This window comes from Nipponia nippon, unplaced genomic scaffold, assembly GCF_047370975.1.
Source record: "Nipponia nippon isolate SJK-2023a ecotype South Korea unplaced genomic scaffold, ASM4737097v1 scaffold_22, whole genome shotgun sequence".
Lineage (NCBI taxonomy): Eukaryota > Metazoa > Chordata > Aves > Pelecaniformes > Threskiornithidae > Nipponia > Nipponia nippon.
The window spans coordinates 365117-383351 of NW_028262339.1; the positions used below are offsets into that span (position 1 = coordinate 365117).

Genomic DNA, 18235 nt, shown 5'->3' on the forward strand with positions numbered 1-18235 from the left:
CAGGGTCCTTTCTTCCTTTCTTTTTTTTTCCTTTTCAAATCTGAGAAGAAAGAAAAAAAATGGTTTACTTTTGTTTGCTTGGGTTACAGCACCTTTCCCTGCCGTCGGGGGGAAGGACTACGTGATGTGCAGCAGGTATTTTGTGAATGGAGCACAACCTTGTGACTCCCTGTCGCTTGACCGAAGGGGGAGGCAGGGGAAGGAGAGAGACAAAAAAAAAAAAGAAACCACCACCCAGTGACTCCATCTGACTCGTTTTGGCTGGAAAACTTTTTCAGCGCCGTGGTTCTTAAGCCAGGAGGAAGCTTTCTTCTGGCCCAAGAACAATAAAGGGGTCAGCAGCCTGATCCTCCCTCCTACACCCTCTTCCTTCCATTGTGAGGGATCTGTGCAAATATCCCAGGCTGCTTCTGCTGGGACCTGAGGGACCTGAGCCGCACATGTGACGTTAAAGAGAGACTATGCGAACTCAGTAATCCTGAGCTGCAAAAAGAAAAAAAGAAAGAACAAACAAAATGAAGTCTCCAACGTGCTCTATTTCTGGTGTAGTGTTGTGCTTGGAGAAGGTACCAATGGGTGTTTCTCATGGTGGGGGGAAATCTGTCCCCTTACTGTGCATGGGTGCTCCTCCACAATGCCACGGCAGCATCTTCCCCGCCGTCTGCTCAACAAGTGGCCAAGTCCCCGCAGAGGGTAGGTGAACCCTCATGTCTTGGCAGCCCTTGACCTCTTCCATTTCTCTGGTTGTCCAAGATAGGGAATTTCTGCTGCTCTCATAGTGCACGTGTAAAGCCCATGTGCTGGTGGTGTATGGTCTCCAGCAAGGATGAGGTTGAAGGAGGCATGGCTGCTTGCTATGTTGTGCTTGCTCCAGAGACTGACCACCATCTGGCAGCACCCAGGTTCTCAAGCTGGCACCTTTAATGACTTGCCTGCTACTCCTCAGATGCGTGTCACAGACCATGAAGGTTTGAGCCAGCAATCCCTGGAGTAAAAGGTCTTTGGAGGAGTGCTACAGGGCCCGACCCACAGCAGTGTGCCCACCGGTCCTGTCCATCATTAAGGCAGCCTGCATCTCTCTTGGGGGAGGTTGTACACAGATCAGAGAGCTGCTGTGGTTTCTGTGATATTTTTGTGAATCCAGAGCAGTCACAAAACTTGCAGACCATGCTAGGTTCTACCACCATGAATGGTGATACTTTTTCCAGGTGGCATTTGGTATCTGCCGGGCTAGATACCACCTACCTTCCCAAAGGAGAAGGTGGGTCCTGTGGCCTTCTATGAGAAGGCAAGTTCAATGCAGTAAGCCGTATCGTGCACTGAAGACCTGATTCATTTGCCAAAGGGAGAGTGGATGATGCTCATCAAATTGTAAGGAGCCCACCTCTTTTTTTTTTCCCCCCTTTTTTTTTTTTACACAATAACCAGCTAATAGCACGTGTGACCTCCTCTTGCTGCGTTCCAGCTTGTTGGACCTTGGCACCAAGCAGTCGCATGAATCACGACGGTGATTTTGCCGTAAGGCAGTTCCTGTCGTTATTATCTCCTTGCTGTGTTGATAATGCTTTGGTGGCAATGGTCAGGATTTCCTCACACTACAGAGCTTTCCTGAAGATCAGCTCCGCGAGTGGCGGAGGAAGTAGCCGTTATGAGATTGCTCCTGGCTGCTGAGAACTGGGTGGCCAACTTCAAACGTACGTGCGACCTGACATGATCCGAAGAGCACGGCAGCAGCTCCTCTTTCCCCTTGTCCGTTTTGTCAGTGCAGGCAGGTGGGAGCTCCTCTTCTTCTGCAAATGCTCCAAGGGCTGAAGCCAGACCAGACCTGGCTAGGGAAAACTATCAGAGACCAGGACCATGGCAAGGGAGTTGCAGGTAACGGTCCCATGTCTTGCTTGAAATCCTGAGGGCATGGTGGGAACGCTCATGACCAGGGAGAAACTCAGGGTCTCTCACCCACCCCTCTTGCGGTGCCACAGTGTGGGGTCTACACACACTGTGAGGGTCCTTTAGATGAAAGGAATTTTAGTTCAATTTATAAATGCTTAGGCAAACAGATTTGTTATTTAAATTCACTTTTTTTGTAAAGGCCTGTGTTTGAAGGTAAAAGCAAGCAAGCTGCGAGTTGTTCTTTCAGCCTTGGTATTAGGCTGCTTTTCTCCTGGTACTGGAGGAGCTTTCTGATCTTTGCGTACAGCATCTAGCTCCAGGATTTCAGTGATGTTTCCAAGCAGCGTAGCTACGCAGGTAATAAATTATAATTACATGAGCTATGTTGACCTTGGTGGAGGGTAGGTGAAGTGTGACAGAATTCCAGGATACGGTTTCTTTGCTGCTCTTTCTTGTCTAGAAGAGGAAATAGTGCCCAGCTGCCCATGGCCAGCGAGGCCACGAAAATATATCACAAGTAGCTCCAAGGGTTGCAAGTGTACATGAGGCTGGGAATCTGCTGTGTTAGAGGTGGAGCTCCTTGCCTACTTGACCATCCTGCCGTTCCTGTCTGAAGTGGAAGCGGGTCGCCTTGTTTGGCTTCGTACTTGCTGCGTCTTTTCGTGATGCGATTCGCATACAAGACAGGACTTGAATTTATTCTGCCAGTCCTCAGCTTCTGAGAGTTGCTGGTTCAGGAAGGGAAAGGCTGCAGTGCAGCAGCTGATGGTCCTGCCCTTCTGGGAGGTCTAAGGTAGCTTTCCTGATATGAGGTTGGATCAAAAGAGAAGGTGTCTTGGCAGCACGGAAGTCTTTCTGTATGTGCTGCAGTGAAAATTAATGATCTAGTGCTCACCTAGAGTGGTTCACAGTTTGGATGGAGTAATCCAGGCATCTTTCACAGGTGCTTTTCCAAAGGTACTTGATTATTTTGTGCCCTTGCTATACGCAGCAGAGGCAACTCAGATGCTCATGCCCTGGTGGGAAGGGCTGACTGTTCAGGAGCAGATGATAATGCAAGAGAGGATGGTTAGAAGCGAGTTGGATGGGGACAGGTAAGGGATGGGAGTGGGACTTGGTGACATTCCACAAGCCCACTGTCAAGTCTGGGCAAGCTGCTGTTCCTTGATGAGAGCAATCAAATTTCTAGAGGAACCAATAGCAAATGTTCATCTTCTGTGTCCAGGTTTCCAACCATCTGCTCATCTGTTTTGTCCATATCTTGTGAGTCTTGCCTGTGCTGCCTGGTTGGAGTGGTTGCCTGTCTGTGCAGGAGGGCTTTCGCTCTGCCAGACCTGCATACATGCCCACAGCCACTGAGGTCCTAGCATGGGTAGATACAATTGAAATAAAGTAAAAACGCTCATATGAAAGGGCATGGAAGGAACAAAAAAAAGTCATGCAGGTGTTTGGGGGAGACCTCCAGCCCTTCAGAAGCTGTGTGGCCTCTTGGAAGATTCCCCATTGGGTGCTGCACTTTCCTATGGGGAAAAGCGTGGTGGTTTCATGGATGTTGTGTTGCGACATATCTCTTCTTCCACCGTGTGTCCACCATTAGGCTTTTCAGATCTGAACATGTGCAGAGAGCCACATCTAGGGGCCAGGTTCAAGGAGGCTCCTGCCTTGGGACATGAGGACTGTGGTAGCTGGGGATTTCTGCTGGAGCTTTAAGGAGTCTCTCTGGGTTGGGAGCCGTGTACAGTAGGAACAGTCATCAGCCTCGTCTTACGTGCGCCTCATCTCACTGGTTAGGATCGTTTCCCCCCATGGAAACCATCAAGAATTTCCGTTATTTCCTTTCCTGAGGATTTGTTTGGGTGGAGATTTCTGGAAGGTATTTCACAGGCAGGTATAATTAAAGAAAGATATGCTTTGCCTGGAGGCTAGACAAGGTTTCTTTAAAGCCAAGCCTTTAGCGTGGTGGCAAAACAGAAACCGTTTGTTGCCTGGTCTGATGGAGGGGAGGTCGGGGAAAGGGGGGAGCTAATCAGCTGGGAATCATCCCAGTTAAACACCGCACACGGGGGTTAAGGCCCTTATCCAGCAAATCCTTGAAATATGTGCTTAATTTTAAGTCCCCCTGACTTCAATCTGTTTACTCTTGTGCTTAACTTTAAGCATGTGCCTAAGTGCTTGGCTGGCTGAGAGCCAAGGCAAATGGTAGACTTAGCAGCAGATTCGCATAAAGTAACTGCTTTACTGGACTGAAGTCCCGTGGGACAGCAGATGCTATAGCAGGTCTGGGATGAGGGAAGGGGATGGTGCTGCATATCCCAGCTCCATCAAGTTATTCAGCATCAGGTACCACAGACCTGGGGCTGTGCTCACCTTACGGGGAGTATCCTAAAAGTGTAGTCTCTAAACGGGTACCTTAATTTCAGTGTCTGTATTTCGCTGTTCTGAAGGCATCAGCCTTACCTGTAGCCTTGTGTAGACCACAAACAGTGTCTTGAAAAAAAAAATATTTTTCCTCTTAATTGAGGAAGGTTTTAGTGGAGGAAAATAGCCTTGATTTTATCATCAGAAGAGGAAGGAAAGCAGATTATATGACCTGACTAGTAAATCTTAATAGGAATTTGCATGGCTGCATTAACACTTAAAACAAAAAGGACTCCTGTATTAGGACAAGCTTTTATAATGGCTTTATCATCTTCTTTCCTGTTCCAAGCTAATTCCTGAAAGCTTTCTTTTAATCCTTCTTTGCTCATCCAGCCTGGACTTCTTAGAATAGCAAAGGGGTTTTTTTCTTTATTTTTAATCTAGGAATGACAACACTTAAAGCTAGTAACTGTAGCTGTGGCACGCATGAAAATGAAAAGCCACCATCAGAAAGCAAGATCTGTGTTTTTTCGAAAACAACACTACCAGGGGTTAAGGGAAATCTACAGCTGGAACAAATACAGTGCTCATCTAACTTCCTCAATAACTCTGCTGGGGGAGCGGGCAGTTGCCAGACGAAGGAAGCGTGGTTAGCCATCGAGTCTTTGAATGCAGTTCCGTTTCCCCCTCAAACCCATGGAATTTATATTAACCTCCAGCTTTTCTTAGCTGGTGGGAATTTTTTTTTTTTTTTGCATGAGGAAGAGTCTTGCTTTTGTTGCTTTGGTTTGTCAGAGGAGTGGAGGAGATGGTTCTGCTCCTCACGCGGCGTTCTTGCTGGTGAAAGGCCATGGATGTTAAATGAGTAATTTTTGGCATTGATAAGGAGAGAAAGACTGAGGCTGCCAAGCACAGAGACGCAGGTGTCTGATGACTTGGTTTCGGGAAGGGCAGGCTTGAGCCATCACGGCTCGCCGGGTTGTCTCCGATCCCAGCAGAGATGCAGGCAGGAGGAAGGACCCATGTGCCTTTAGCATCTTGTACACGGGTGTAACTATATACAGTGGGCAAAGAGCAACATGCCAGAGAAGATATCTAAAACTGGTTTCAGTAAGGTGCTTGGCTACCTAATTTAAGGTGCTTGGCTACCTAATTTAAGCCCTACAGGAGGGCTCCTCAGGTGAATGTGGAGTGTAGAGTGGTAGACCTCATTTTGCATCCCAGTGCTGCTGTAGGGTCCCTGCATGACTTCAGAGCCACCGTGAAGGCATAGCATCTGTAGGATGCTTATGGCTGCGGTGCTGACAGTGGTGGGCAGGGATCCTGGACAGAGGAGGGAGCTGGCTGAACGGGCATGGGGAATGTGCTGGTTGCCAAAATTCCCATCTCTCTTTGGTAGCGAGCAGTTTGATGGCCGCTTCAGAGTTGCTTGTAATGCAGTGTATCTATCTGTGGTTTTCCTGTTGCACCCTTTTCTGCTCGTTGGTCATACCACTCTCGGTGACACTCTATCTCAGACCCTTCCCAGCTTCTGGAGCTGAGCCCATCACATAGGCACAATCCTGCCAGCAAGAAGGGCACCAGGGAAAGGAGAAAGGAGCTAAAAAAGCCCTAGTGAGGAGGAGCACCGTGACCCGAGACATCCCAGTAAGCAAGGTCTTTGGTGCTGGTCGCTTGGCACATGAAAATATTCAGGAGTTGAGTTGGGTTGGTTTGTTGAGTTTTGTTGCTGGTTCTTCTTTGTCCCTGCTTGGTTTTAATGAAACACCTGAAGGTGTGTCCTCTTGGCCAATGTGAAATGAATTGAAGCGGCTTCACCCAGCTCCTGGCAGTCATCACAAAAGGAGCCATAACGTATGCTTTCACTGGCAGGAAAGCTGATGTTTGAATGATGCCTGTGTCTTTGGAGTTGTTGTGGTTGAGGTTCAATCTTTGCAAGACATGGGAGAGCAGATACGGCTGTTTTGCTGCCTGTCCTGTAGCAACTTTTGGATAAAAAGCAGTTTTTCAGGATTTATTTTGGTGGAAATGCCAGATCTGTTTCCAGATGTCACATTGCTACAAAGCAGCTACAAACTTGCTTTTCTTACTCATCCTCATTTTATTGTTCGAAGTAGTCCATGGCTCCCAGAGGTCTGCAAAGCACCAGTGAAAAACCACTGGCATAATTAACATATGATGTGATATAATTGATACTCTGTGGCAAGTGTATAATGTTTTCTGTGCTTATCCCTGTATTAAAAACCATTACAGCAGGAGGAATCTTAGTGCTCGATGCATAAAAGGAAAATCCTGGGAGGGAGCAGACGGACACTCAAGAAGCAGTTCCATCCACCCAGGTACCAACTGCCAGTAACCTGGCAAGGAGAAAGTCAAGTCCTTGTGTTGCACAGCCCACATTCCTGAAAAGGAATGGGTCTTTTCAAAGGGAAGAATGAGGCTTTTATAGGATTAAATTGGTGTTCGCACATTGGGGTATTTTCTGAGCTGGGGCGGCTGCGACATGGGATCCTCGCTTGCTCTTTCTGGGCTGAGCTAGACTAAGCAGAGACTTCAGAAAGGAAAAAAACTATTTCTTTGTGGTATAGTCCCGGGGAAAACGTGTTGGCTGTGTCTTCAGCCAACTGCAAACAGGAATCTGTTGTGTGAAAATGTTTCCAGCACAATATGGGGGGCTTGGAAAGGAAAGGACAGTGATATTCTGCACAGCTTGCTTCAGTCATGAAGGTCTACAAGAAAGGTCCACTGGTGGACCAAGAGGGGCTGCCACCACCATGACCTCATTCAAGTTGATGGCAAAATTCCCTTTGACTTCGGTGGCGCAATGTATGGATCACAGTGATATGGATCATGGCAAAAAATGCTCGTTGACTTATTAACTATTGCCTGCGATCTTAGGGTGTTACGAAACTTCATGCACTTGGAAGGTCTCCAACGGGAAGTGCCAAGGGCTGAGCAGTGAGAAAGCTCTCCTAGCGCCTCTGGATTTACCCACACTGAAAGAAAAGAGAAGCCACCTCTTGTTTGTAAGGTTATGAAGTTATCACTCTGCAAATAAGGGGTTTCATCGCTGTTGGACTGTACCAACTCCTGGGAGCTTGCATGAGCTGGAGGCCCTATGGGCTGAAACTCTGGTCCACCCAAGAGGACAAGATTTGTGGGGGCTTGGTTCTGGGGGATTGCACAAATGCACATGAAAAATATGCAATCTTTTATTAACAATAAGGGTGAAATGAAAATATACTCGGATACAGCCCTTACCTTGTGCTGAGAGCGATGCTGAGGTTTGAGGTGAGCACACCCAGCCAGAGGAGGCTGTACCGATGCTGGGGATTGCACAGAGGTTCAACAGACCCTCCAGCTTAGAGGGTGACCTGGCCTCTGGTCCCAAACTCCCTTATGTCCTCTGGGGTCTGTTTATAGGTCACCTTAAAAATTCATCGGGGAGGTCTCTATTCTGCCTGCAGGTCGCTTCCTTGTGACACCGTCCACCATGATGGCACTATGGGGAGGTGTTGAGGGTGGACAGTGGACAAAGGGTCCTCTTGCCATCTCACCTGCCTGCTTCATCTCGGCTGGAGAGGCATGGTCAGATGGCACATTGAGGTTCATAACTGGGGGGTGGTAGGCTTTGAAGGGGACAAGAGATGGGAAAAAACAGACTGGGGAATGTGAAAAATATAGAGGAAAAGTGTAATTTAAAGAAATGCAAGGTCCCAGAGGGACTGAAATAAGTCAAGTTACAAATATTCCCATAGCAACCTCATAAAAAACACTCTAAGTCCCAGCTATAGCAATTCCTCCCTCACCCCTAAACTAGCACAAGCCAAGCAAAATGTAGGAAAAGCTTTTCAGAGCAGCAAGCGCAGCCCTTTCACAGGATGAGCTTGGGCTACCTGGACAGACTGCAAACCAAATGCCAGGTGTGGTGCCTCCTGGTCGCAAGTGATGTGGGTGTTATTTATTCCCAATATTAGCTGAAAAAGGCTCCCTTTTCCAGGGGAAAGCAAACCAAGGTCACCAACGCTATTTATTTTAATGATTCTTTAAATATTCTGCTTTAAGGACTCCAAGCAATGGTGTGGTTATATCTGTGTGTACAGGAGAAATGTATTTATTTATGGACGGGACACTTTACTGCTGATAGTAAGGTTTGTTTTTAAGCCTGACCAGGGTAGAGGAAATACATACAAATAAACAATAAACCTAAACAACACTAAAATAACATCAGTTAAAACAATTAGAGTTACTTCCACTTGTGTTGTTCCCATTTTGCTATAACATGGGAAAAAACTCCGTTTCCTAAGTCAGCTTGTAACCGATTTTGGATTTGCGGATTCTTGTAACAAAAGGGGATTTCTTTTGTCTGTTATTTATACTCTTCCTATGGCACTGCGTGTCCGTGTCGGTGTGTCTGGAGCACCCTGTTTCAATGCAGCAGCGTTTCCAGCCTGTCCCCATCTCAGTGGCTTAGCCAGGGCTTGGTGGCACTGGTTGGGCTTTTCCTCCTGCCCAGCGTGGTTGTGATGTGCATGTGTGTGTTTGCAGAGGCAGTTCCTCCTAGGAGACTTTGTCCTGGATTTTAAAGTTTTATTATCTCTGAATTATGTATAATTCAGGAGCTTAGGGGCCGAGAGTTAAAAATAGACCCCGGAAAACTCAATGTCAGTAATCAGCAGAAGGCATTGAGGAAGGTTCAGGGTACGTTTTGCTTGGGATGCTTTGCCTAATTATTCTAATGCTTTAATTGCATTTGTATCCTTCACCCCACACAGGGAGTTTGTTGCTGGGTTGTTTTGCCATTCTCTGTGTCTTTTGTTTCATCTCGGAGCTGGCTGCAGAGAGATGAGGTGGGACAGCTTAGTTGCCACCAAGTATTTAACGCCACCAAGTATTTAATGCCATTTTAAATGCTGTCTTCCCTCTGGCTGGGTGTCCGCTCTCTGCCAGAAGCCGATAGCAAATGCCAAGGAAAGGTGGTGGGAAGATAAGGGTCTACATGATACTTCTTTGGGTCTGGGACTGCATGTGTAGAGTCTGTAACTCATTAAAATGCCCACCATTTCATGAGAGGGGACGTATAGACCAGCATTAATGCTCAGCAAGTGGGAATTCAGAAAGTTGCATCCTTGGGGCAACGTGGGAGGGCAGAGCCCTGTAGGGAATAATGCCAGTGTTTTTAATGATAACTAAAGAGTGGTGTCTAGCTATGACAGTCCTGATCACCGTCACAGCCATTGCTCCTCTGTGCCCCTGCGCTTTTTTTTGGGAAAAGGGTGGTGCTCATCACCGAGGCATGTGTGCTGCAGCTATGCATTCAGCCTTTGCTGATGATATATGATTTATGGTTTGCTCCCCAAAGATGCAGATAATCAGGAAATCCTCCAAACCGGGACATCTCCCAAGATACAACTTCCTATGCCTTCCCTTTGAGGCATGGTGCGCCATGCTATGATTCATCGGACAAAAACGTCCTGCTGTCAAGGTCCCACAGAGCATCCCTCCACTGCCGTGGGGCTTGTCGGATCAGCGGTGGCAAAGCTGGAGGAGTTTTGCTCCTTTTCCAGCTCCTGGGTGCCTGGAAACTAGGTCCTCTTTGCCAGCCCTTTAGTTGTAGTTTAATTTAGCTCTGGCTCCGATGATTGAGGTTGAAGAAAGTGTCCTTGGAGGTGGCCAGGAACCATGTGTGCTGTGTTGTGGGTGAGGAGTGATGGGAGAGCCACAACTGTGAAGTGCTATAAGGATTTACCTGCCTTTTATCTTGGGTGAAGAGTATGTTGTAAAATTGTTGCACTTTTATTCCATTGATGTTGAGCACCGATTGAGTCCTTATACAGAAGCAACTATTATTATAAGCACCTTCCAGGAAAAATGAATAGCTTGCAATTTGAAGGAACAGATTTATCACTTAAATTTTAACGGAGAGGAAATAATTTCCAGGCAGCTTCCTGACATTGTTTGGTATTCTTCCATGGCTTCCAAAGCAGGTCAAGGCTTTGATTTGTGCCCCAGCCTTCTCCTTTCAAGAGGTAAAAAATTCCCCTCATGTAAGAGAGGAGAGTGGGTGGCAGGCCAGTGCCGTGGGAGTTCCTGGAAGGGGAAGAGGCAACGGCAAGTAGCCTCCAAGGAGGTGGCTCTGGTGGAAGTGCCCACAGGAGTTACGTGCATTGATAAATGCTGGCCTTGGTAGAGGCGATGGGGATGATGCTGACGGGGAGGTAGCGGTGCCTTTGCCATGTTTTTCATGTCCAATTGGATGGCTGGGATGGTTGTACTGAGCATTGGTGCATTCAGCCCCATAGGCACCATGAGTGTGGGACGGCACAATAAAAGTTAAATACATCTGCAGCTCTGTGCTGTCCCAGACTTTCCTGCCACAGATAATCCATCCTATAGGCAGATGAAAGCCTTATCGCAGGGTGTTGTAAGTCACTGGGTAGGTTTCTGTGGATGATTTCTGGAACCACAATATATTTATTTTTTTACACTCCCTCCAGCCTCAGTATTTCTGTTGTCGCCTTTGTGCAGGCAGATGGGGCGTCTTCGGGGCTGCCGTGAACCCAGCCCCACCTCTCCCTTCCCACCTCCCCAGAAAATAAATCCCACCCTGAACTTTGCGTGCAATAAAACTGAAAGAAACTCCCAGCGCCTACCTCAGGCCTAATAACCTGTTTGTTCAGTTCAGGCCTTCTGCAACCATTTAAGATAAGCAAGGGTGGAGAAGTTTCTTTAGGGCACAAAAGGCTCTTGAGATAAAGCTCATGCGGACTGATCCCACGATATGGCTGGATCATTTCTTTTCCTTTTCTCATCACCCCACCGTTGGGTTTTTCCATCAGGCCAGTTGCTTTTGTCAACCTTTTATTTGCTCTTGGGGTTTCAGTGTTGCTGTTTGGCATTCAGGCATCTTCACCTGCTTGACCATCACAGGCTGGGAGTGTTTCTCCTGCATGGGAAACATCTATGGAATAGGTTGAATGAGTGGGTATGAGTGAAGACAGTCACTTTCTGGGGTGAGGTTTCACATCTGAAAGTCAGGCTGCATTAGACATGAAGACCACGGGGATAAAGCAATGAACCCCAACCTCTCATAGCCCCTAGAGCCTTTGTGAAACACCTATAAATTTGGCCACCCCAGGCAACAGTTGCACTTCAGAAGTGCAGAAGTGGAGGAGGAGGGAGGGTGCAGGTTGGTCCCAAATAGGACCATCCCTTTTGTAAGGCAGTTGTTGTCAGATGCTGAAGGAGTCCCTGGGATTTGCCGCCTAAGGGTGGTCACAGAAGGACCAGCAGCAGCAAAAAATCCTGCCTCATTGCTTATCCCCTTGTGATCTGCCGTGTGAATTACCATCACCAGTAAAAGAGGCAAAGCTGTTGCCTTCCTCCAACATCTTCAGCTGATGCTGCTGCAGAGGAGGCATGAGAAAAATGATAGCAAAGCTCCTGCTTGTAGCAGGGTAGCTCTAAAACCAACCATTTTCCTCCTCTGGTCCTGCCTCTCTTCCTCATGTCCCTCCAGTACCCTGCAGATTAGTGGGCTGAGGCGTGGGGTGGGATGGCTCAGGAGAGGGATGTTGCTGCAGAGGGGCAGGTATTGGTGGGAGGAGAGGTGGAGGCTCTTGGGTTGCTGCAGATTGCCAACAAGATCTTGAAAGCTTTTTATTTGTTCTTTCATTAAACTTTTATGTAAATAAGTCTGGGGCAGCGGAGAGGCAGCTGCCAGCTTTCTGGATTCCCGCAGGCAGGTGGACGGGGTTGAGGGTTGGGCAGGACACCTTCATCAGGAAGGTAAAGCACAAAAAGAGTGCATGTGGGCATCAAACCTGCTCCCCTCTGCCGTCTGTTTGCAGCAATTTCGGTAGATGACAGATTTCCCTTGGTGTATGCTAGCTGGCCATATGACAGTCACCTAAGCTTGCCAGACATCACCTTCCCTTCTCCAAGAGCTGCTTTCCCTGAAACATCTAAAATGAATATGCACATCACAACAAGCCCCTGATCTCTAGGGGGCTGGCCCGGAGAGCAGACTAGTCCTGAATGCCCCTTCCAGAGCTGTTGGTCTTTCTTGTTGCATGTTTATAATTTAAATTTGACATACGCGTACATGCATTAGAAGTCCCATGGGCTTCTCAGGTTCTGCTCCAAGCTTCCCACCCTGTAAACCGCAGAGTGTTTTGCTCCAAAATTGAAAATGACCCTATTAATGGTCCTTCCTAAGACCATGGGCTCCTTGTCCTTTGCTTTTCCCACACCCCTTGCTTGGCGAACCAGCAGCACTGAAATGTTGGTTTGTTATATTCTCCTCAAGCCGCCTGCAAATAAGTATCACAATAAAACCGATGTGGGAGAGAGACCAAATGTGATTTTGCTGCCTGCTGAGAAGTTGCAAACCTGCCTATGAAAACCATGAGCACCTGGGCTTGATGGTGTCTTCTGGCCCAAGCAGGAGCAAAAACCACCCCTCTTGTGTAGGTCTTCTTGTAGACCCATTGCAGAGCAGGGGATGGTCTTCTCCTTGCAAGACATTTCCCTTTGGCTCTGTTCTGGGATTTCAGCTTCACAAAGAGTGTGTCCACTGAAAAATGGAAGAGCTGCATTTCAGATCCACATTGTCCTCAGCAAGCCAGCTCTATTGAAGGCACTTCCATTGCGGTCCTGCATGACCCATGGCAGGGAGCAGCCTCCAGACAAACCCAAGAGCCATGTCATCAAGGCGCTTACCGTGCCCTTGGGACTCTGGCCTGTCCCCACCTACCCAGCACCCTTGGTCTTCTCCAGCTACTCCTCCCTCCTTGCAAGTCGCTGATATTTCCTTTTACATTAGCTCGCTGCACAAAAAAAGTCAACTTTTCTCCCTTCCAAATTTAGCTCTGTTTAGGCACCAAAATAGACAAGAGTAGGGACCACTGACTGTTTTTTTCCAAAGCATTGTCTCATGACTAGGACTAAGGAAGGGAACTGCTTGGCTGGAGAAGGGAGATCCTTGATTTTCCTAATGGGGACACGAAGTTCTCCTCTGTTCAGGCACAGGCATGCTTCTTAGATTAGGAGCTTTATTCCTGTGTAATTAATCCATCTCTCACCCCGATGCTGTCTGCTGCTGGTGGGCAGATGTCTGAGGAAGCACAGGGATGCTCTGCAAGGACATGCAGCAATGCACCACCATACGTATGATTTCTAGTTGGAAAGAGCAGAAAGGCAGCTCCTGAGACTTAATGAAGGCTTCACATTGAGGAAATCGGTGCTTTAGATCCTTGTGTTCTGCAGAGATGGTTTCGGTTTTCAGGGTAATTGTATTTGCACATGTGTCTGCAATGCAGCTTAAATTCTTAAAAATACCCCAAGCTTTAGCCTGCTGTGGTAGTACAACATTGGAAACAGTCTCACTGAGTATTGTACTATTTTTAGCCTGATTTCCTAAACTAGCACGGCTGATGTGATTGGGCTGTGTGTGTCTGCTCCCTCCCTTCCTTTTCTCATTTGCTTTGGTACCCATTGGCCAATTTCAAGCAAATTTTCAGAGGAACAGAGATCTCTGAGATATTAAGCTCCTCCTATGCATTCAGTAAAAATAAGTGATCGGGAAAATAAGTGATGAGGAAGACTCAAATCACAGCCCTCAGTAATGGAGAAGGTTCAGTATGATTCTAAGCTATTAGACATCAAAGATGCCGCACAGAATTAACCACGAGGTGTTTGGCTGCAGGAGAAGCCCAAGTCAGACTTGGTTAACTAGGTGATAACCCAACCACAGCCTCAGGAGAGCAGGTTGCCAGCTTCCCCTACTCCCAAACTATCTCCTCTTAGTCAAAGATGGGCTATCTTTGAGCAGTGAGATGAGATCTAGGGAGCATGAGGAGAGCTCTTCCTGGTGCTGGGTGCAGGGACGTGAGCAGAGGAACACAACAACTTGCATCACTGAGCAGATCCTCGCTGGATGCGCAGATCTGCAAGAAAGCTAAGGCAACTTCGTGTAATGATGGCCTCTGTACCATTGCTATGAGGGATCGCATAGGATGCTGCGGCTGGTGTGGCACCTCTGGGTGTTAAGGGTGTTTTAGTGGGAGAGAAGAATAATTTGGTCACTGAGAGTGGGTACTATTGAACATGCTTTCTAATGCCTGTACTAAACCATGTGATCATGGCACATCCGATTTTCTCTGGAAGAGTTAATAGTGAAGAAGAAAGTTAAAAGGGAAACTACCTTCTCAGGAAACACACTTGAAGACTGCAGCCAAAGCAAGATTCAGATGAGGATGTGCTAGCCAGCAGCAGGACTTACCCAGGGGCTGGGTGAGTTCTTCATTGCTTGAAGTCTCGAAGAGCGAAGGTCTCCGAAGTGGAAGGCTCCAGCTGCTGTGGGAGCTGTAGGGTTGCTGCAATAGAAGTTTCTCCAGGCTCTTTGTAGATGGCCAGGATGGATGGTCACAATAAACCCTGTTGGTCTTGAACTCGGGGATGCCTTCTCTGGTCTGCAAGCCTAAATTCATTACCATCCCCAGCAACCTTTCTCCTCCGTTACATCTTCCACCAGAGGAACTCAAAATATTATCTCAGTAACTGCTACTAAAATTAACTGTCATTTTTAAGGCTTTTCACACAGAGAGAGAGGGACTTACTTATTTTTAAGTCGGTGTGTTATGTTGTCATGCCAATGTGACAAAGCTGCTGCTCGATGAGACGCGTTCCCACCCAGCCCTTGCCCTTGCGCAGGCTGCTCCCTCGTGGCCCCTCGCGCACGGTGATTTACCAGCAGTGGGTGGAGCTCAGAGGCTAAGATAGATTTTGATGGAAATAAAAGGAACGACTTTTACAGGGCTTTTATTGCCAGCCTGGGGAGTACAATACTGCATAAATAAAAATCGTTATGGTTATGACAGCTCTGTAGTCCCTGGAAAATAAATAATACTTTTCACTTACATAGTGCCTTTCGTCCAGGAACCTCAGAGCTCTTTGCTCACATTAATGAAGCCTCATGATGCCCATAATAGGATGGTAAATACAGCATCCCCCTTATCAGATGAACATACCAAGTCAGAGAGTCGGCACCTTTAGTGGAGAGAGGACAAGGCAGCAGCTTGAGTTACACACAGCTCTTCCACTGACGTGACCGGGGCAAATCATTAAATGTCCTAGTCATCTCAGTTGTTTCCAGTAGGTGGATGCCACCCGTCCCTACCCCAGGGGTGGCATGGGTTGACTAGCTCACAGTGGGCAAGCACGGCAAGATGCTCATTACAAAGTCGTTGACTTGCTAACGGCATGGCAGCACAACCCCAACAGACTAGCCAGCTGTGGCTCATGTTCGCTTACTCCAGTATCATCAAAATGCTGCTGAGCATCATCCCCGTACGGACATTTTTACAGTTGAGTTTTAGATAAAGAAATAAATCTGAAGGAAACAACCCAGTGAAAGTGGATGGTTTAGGTGCACCAGTGTCATGTGTGAAGTGGGTGAATTCCCTGTAGATGGTGTATATTGGGATCCAGCCATACATGGTCCAGTTATTTGCCCCGTGTGGTTTCTCCCATACAGAAATTGCATATAACTTCATTCTCTGCTCATTGCAATGGCCCTGAGAGGGTACAACAAGTCTGTGGATTTCCAGACCTGCTTCGATAGGGTCTGAGATGTTGTAAGGATGTTTGGATGGGAACTGTTTCTTTTATCATGCTCACATGTTGGGTGTACAGCTCTGTCTCACTCTGATCCCTTCCATATTGATGCCTCCTGTAAAGATACTGATTGGAGCTTGAAGGAGCTGATTGCTGCTTTTCCCTCTGTTTTACAGGGTTACCATCCGTTGCCTCATGAAGCTGAAATCGCACACACCAAAAAACTGTTCAGAAGGAGAAGAAACGATCGGAGGTAGGTGAAACCTACCTATGTTTTTTTTAATCTCTTCTTCATTGCACATCTTCCCCTACTGTCTCATGGGGTGTCTTTGGACAATACTGCTGTTTAGCAGCTGCCAGCGTTGGGTTAATGCATAAACCCTTATTTGAGCACTAACGTCCTGAAAATGCAGAGTCTGCCCACCCACCTAGTTTGTCTTTTAAATCTGGGGTATGTCCTGTGTTGCTCCAGGAGTATCTTAAGGACCTCCTCTTCCCCTTACACTTATTCCAGCATAGCCAGATCCCCCCACTTGTATTAGAAGAGGCAGCTGGCAAGGTATTATCTGTAAAAGCTTTGAGTCCTTGTGACTTGCTTCCTCTCTTTCTATTGAAACGCAAAATTTGCTGACTTTCAGGGTCGCCTGCAAAGTGGGTATGCTTGAGAGGAGTTTGCAGCAAGCATCAGATGCCTGTCTGCGTGAAGGAGGGGATGTGCTAAATAGGCAGCCGAGTTCCTGTGGCATTGGTGATTTCAATCCATTGAGTTAATTTAATTGGATCAATTGGATATTTAATTGTGTAAATTGCATATTTAATTATATGAGGGCATCTAGAGTCCTTGATAGGAATCGTGACTATGGTTAAATGTGAAAATAAGCAGGGAATAAGGGAGTTAGTTGTACTTGCAGCTTTATTTCTGCTGGCATGTTCTGCTGTGGCTGAGACAACACAACCGGGGCAATAAAGCTTTACTAAAATCAGGAGTTTGCAAGGTTAATGTTATTGAACAGGAGAAAAAGTGGCCAATTTTTTCTCCTAGAGTGATCTGAAATCTGTGTCTGAGCTGTGATGCCTCACAGGGGGGATTTTTGGGGGAGTCCTACAGACACCTGTAATAGTTGTTGGAGTGTGTCCTCAAATCTCCCCATCACTTCTCGACTTGTGAACAGCCATGATGTAGTTAATTGTGCTTGGTTTGGTTTTCCCAAATTTTACTGAGCGACCAAAAAACAGCTGAAAAGAGTTTGCTCAGGCATCCTAGAAACATTCTTCTGTGGGCAGGGCAGTTTGTCAGCAGCAAACTCCATTTTCTCTCCTCTTTGGGGCTCCATCCTTTTTTCCTGTATGCAATTTAAAAGACAATTTCGTCTTGTGATTTAGGAAAAAAAAAGGGCTTGTTTCAGCTGGGTTGCAGCCCTGCAATCACTGAAATGTGGTTAAAACCAAGCTGAAGTCTGCTTGTGTTGCAAGAGAGAGCTGGGTGGGCTTCCTCGCAGCGCTGGGCTGGGCTCCCCGAGAAATCGCAGCGGAGTTTGGAGCATCCTGCTCCCATCCCGGCTCACCGAGCGGGTCTTCCTCCGCCATCCGAAGAGTGCATGATGCTGCAGGAGAGGAGACCTGCAGAGCCAAGGGGTTTCCTCCCTGAAGCCCCATGCCCAAAGCTGCGCTGGACCAGAGCCATGGAACTGCGTGTTTGTTCTTCCCTCCCATCTGAAAAACCGGCCAGTCCAAGGGATCACGCCAGATGTGTATTTCTATTTCTTTTTCTTTCTGGTCCCTTCAGATAAACCATCAGCAGACAGAAGCATTCAGCCCCCCAGGGCATCCCTGCCTCCTGCACAGATGTCAAGGAGAAATAGCAAAAGAAACTGCCTTGGGCTGGGGTTGGAAGAGCATGGGGTGAGATACAGCCCAGACCAAGTACACTAGGATAATATTCCAGGAGAGACAGAAGCCTTAAAACCCAGTTGATATGGCATCATGCGGGAGGAGACATGGGACCGTTTCAGCCCTAAGCAGTCAGGAATGAAATAAAATGGAAATAGCAGAAGGGATGCAGTCCTGCCTGAGTCCTGCATGGCCATCCATGGTGGTGTCCAAGCTTAGACAGAAAAACATACTTTTTAATTGCAAAAAGCTAAGAAGCCCAGGTTGAGGGAATGGAGTGAAACAATATTCTCTTAAATAATTATTTAAGCTGAAAAGGCATGGTCCCATCCCCTAGACTTCGGCTGGGGACCTCAGCAGCCCCCCTCTCCCCGCATCACATGGTTTGATGCTGGGGTTTTTTAGGGTCCCCTTGCCTCTGTGGTGCATTTGGGTCTAGGAGGGAAGTTTTAGCCCTTCTAGTGCCACTTGAGATGCCCCC

General features: G+C 47.4%; 1 protein-coding gene across 4 annotated transcripts in view; it reads left to right on the forward strand.

Annotated features, from left to right (window-relative positions):
- CTIF (cap binding complex dependent translation initiation factor) overlaps positions 1–18235 on the forward strand; it is a 142288-nt gene that overhangs the window by 54856 nt on the left and 69197 nt on the right. For all 4 annotated transcript variants that reach the window (XM_087760435.1, XM_087760437.1, XM_087760438.1 and 1 more), the window contains one exon: positions 16041–16117. In XM_087760435.1, the coding sequence (XP_087616561.1) occupies positions 16041–16117 (77 nt within the window). The remainder of the gene's footprint in view (positions 1–16040; positions 16118–18235) is intronic.